General features: G+C 33.0%; 1 protein-coding gene across 1 annotated transcript; it reads left to right on the top strand.

Moving 5' to 3' along the window:
- Positions 1–689: 689 nt before the first annotated feature.
- Positions 690–1,748, top strand: LOC113504266 (keratin-associated protein 21-1-like). The gene is made up of 2 exons (XM_026886484.1): positions 690–851; positions 1,439–1,748. Exons 1-2 carry the CDS (start codon positions 795–797, stop codon positions 1,622–1,624), a joined length of 243 nt encoding a protein of 80 aa, XP_026742285.1. The 5' UTR covers positions 690–794; the 3' UTR covers positions 1,625–1,748.
- Positions 1,749–1,954: the final 206 nt, after the last annotated feature.

Genomic DNA, 1,954 nt, shown 5'->3' with positions numbered 1-1,954 from the left:
ACAATTTGTTTTTCTTTCGCCTGTACGGAACCTTCAGCGTCAGTAATCCTAGGCGTACTTCACCGGGTTTTTTTATTTAAAAACATTATTTTCCTGTTTACATCTAATCACAATGGAAAAATGTGTGTGTCATACAATTCACAGTTACTGAAATAACACAGTGGTTTCAGTCAATACGAGTGGAAAACACCCATCTGTCTTTTTAAGGGCAAAGAAATTCCAGAATAATCTTCAATATCGAAAAATAAATGACTGCACGGATAGCCGAGGGGTTGAGGTCATCACGCCAAACCCACTGAGCGCGATGTGTCGTTGGTTCGATCCCCACGTAGGACAAGCGTTTGTGTGTTCCACGAATGCTTGTCCCGAGTCTGGGTGTCTTTGTGCATGTGATTTATATGTTTGTGAAACCCCCGCGACACAAGGATTAAATTCCTTAGTAGTTAAAAAAAAAAGAAATGACCTTCGTTGGTCAATGACAGTGAAAAGTACCTAGTAAGGGGAAATTCCCAATCCCATGTATGTGTCACAATGAATATGCGACTTATGATAGATTCGATCAATATTCTTATTTATAAAACAATTCTCGCCTATATGCTAAATCCAAATATTGACAGCTGTTGCAAAAATCAAAACCTTTTTACGCAAACGTAAAATGAGCTTTATGCAGTTGTCATAAGGGTTATTTTTTTGTTTTCTGGCTGTAAAACTAAGTTGGTTTTTTCTTGGTATATAGGAGCTAGTTTAGAAATGAATGGTCATTGTTTTCTTGTAAAGCTAAGAGGTTTTTAAAAATGTCGCGTGTGAATACATTATTTTGTTTTTTAATAGTGATAGTTGTTTTACTGCAGGTAATTATTTATTCATTGAAATCTAATTAGGGATGACGGCAATATTTTGAGTCCTGTAATGTAGTTTTTTTAATAATATTGAATACGTCATTTTTCTTTTGTCAAATAAACATAAATTGATTAAATAATTGTGAATGGAAATTTGGTGTGATGTTACTTCTACGTACACTTAATACTGAGATTTTTTTACTGGGTAAAGGCAAAACTGTTTGTGAAATATTTTTGATCATCTGTCTGATTTACTAAATACATTTTGTATGTTTTTTTCTTAAAAATTATAATTTGGAAACCACTAAAACAAAAATCAGAAACCTTCAATTAGTCTAAAAATGGGCAAAGGTTTTTTTATTTGAAATATTTTCAACTCAGGTCATACGAAGATTTACTCCTTTAAAATTTGTCATCCAGTAATTCTCACTATGTTACATATAAAAATGAATAAAACCATGCCAATAAACTTATAAGTGATCGCACTTGGATTAAAACCTCCCTACACACACAATAATATCTTTAAACCAGAAATTCCTCTTCTACATTATCACAAAAAAGATTACACAATCAAATTACAACATTTTTTTTGTTTTCAGCTCACCGAAAGTCATCACTTCATATACGGCCCTTGGAGACCATATCACCACGGATTCTACGGATATTATAGGCCAGGTTTCGTCCCAGGATATGGCCCTGGTTTCGGAGCAGGATTTGGTCCCGGATTTGGTCCCGGGTTCGGTTTCGGACCTCCGGCATTACCGCCGCCGCCGTTTATCGGTTGAGATTAAGAATTTGGATTTATTGCAAAGTGACCTGGGCTTTGATTGTTGATAATATATGGGTATTTTTAGTTGAAGAAAACTGTAAAAATGTGTGAAATAAAGTGATTGTTATGTCTGATTTTGATTTAGCTGATTTTTTTTAAGAAAAAATGTATTTTCAATAGGTAATTTTGAACATCACAGGGAAATTTCGTATTGACTCATTTAAATTCATAAGTATTTATAATATTTATGATACAGTAAGAAAAAAACAAAGGTTAAAAATAGTTATGCAACTTGCTAATAATAAAAAATAACTACTTATATAAAAAAACTGTTTCATAAGCAAGA

Source organism: Trichoplusia ni, chromosome 21, assembly GCF_003590095.1.
Source record: "Trichoplusia ni isolate ovarian cell line Hi5 chromosome 21, tn1, whole genome shotgun sequence".
NCBI lineage: Eukaryota > Metazoa > Arthropoda > Insecta > Lepidoptera > Noctuidae > Trichoplusia > Trichoplusia ni.
This window is presented reverse-complemented; position numbering and strand designations above follow the sequence as displayed.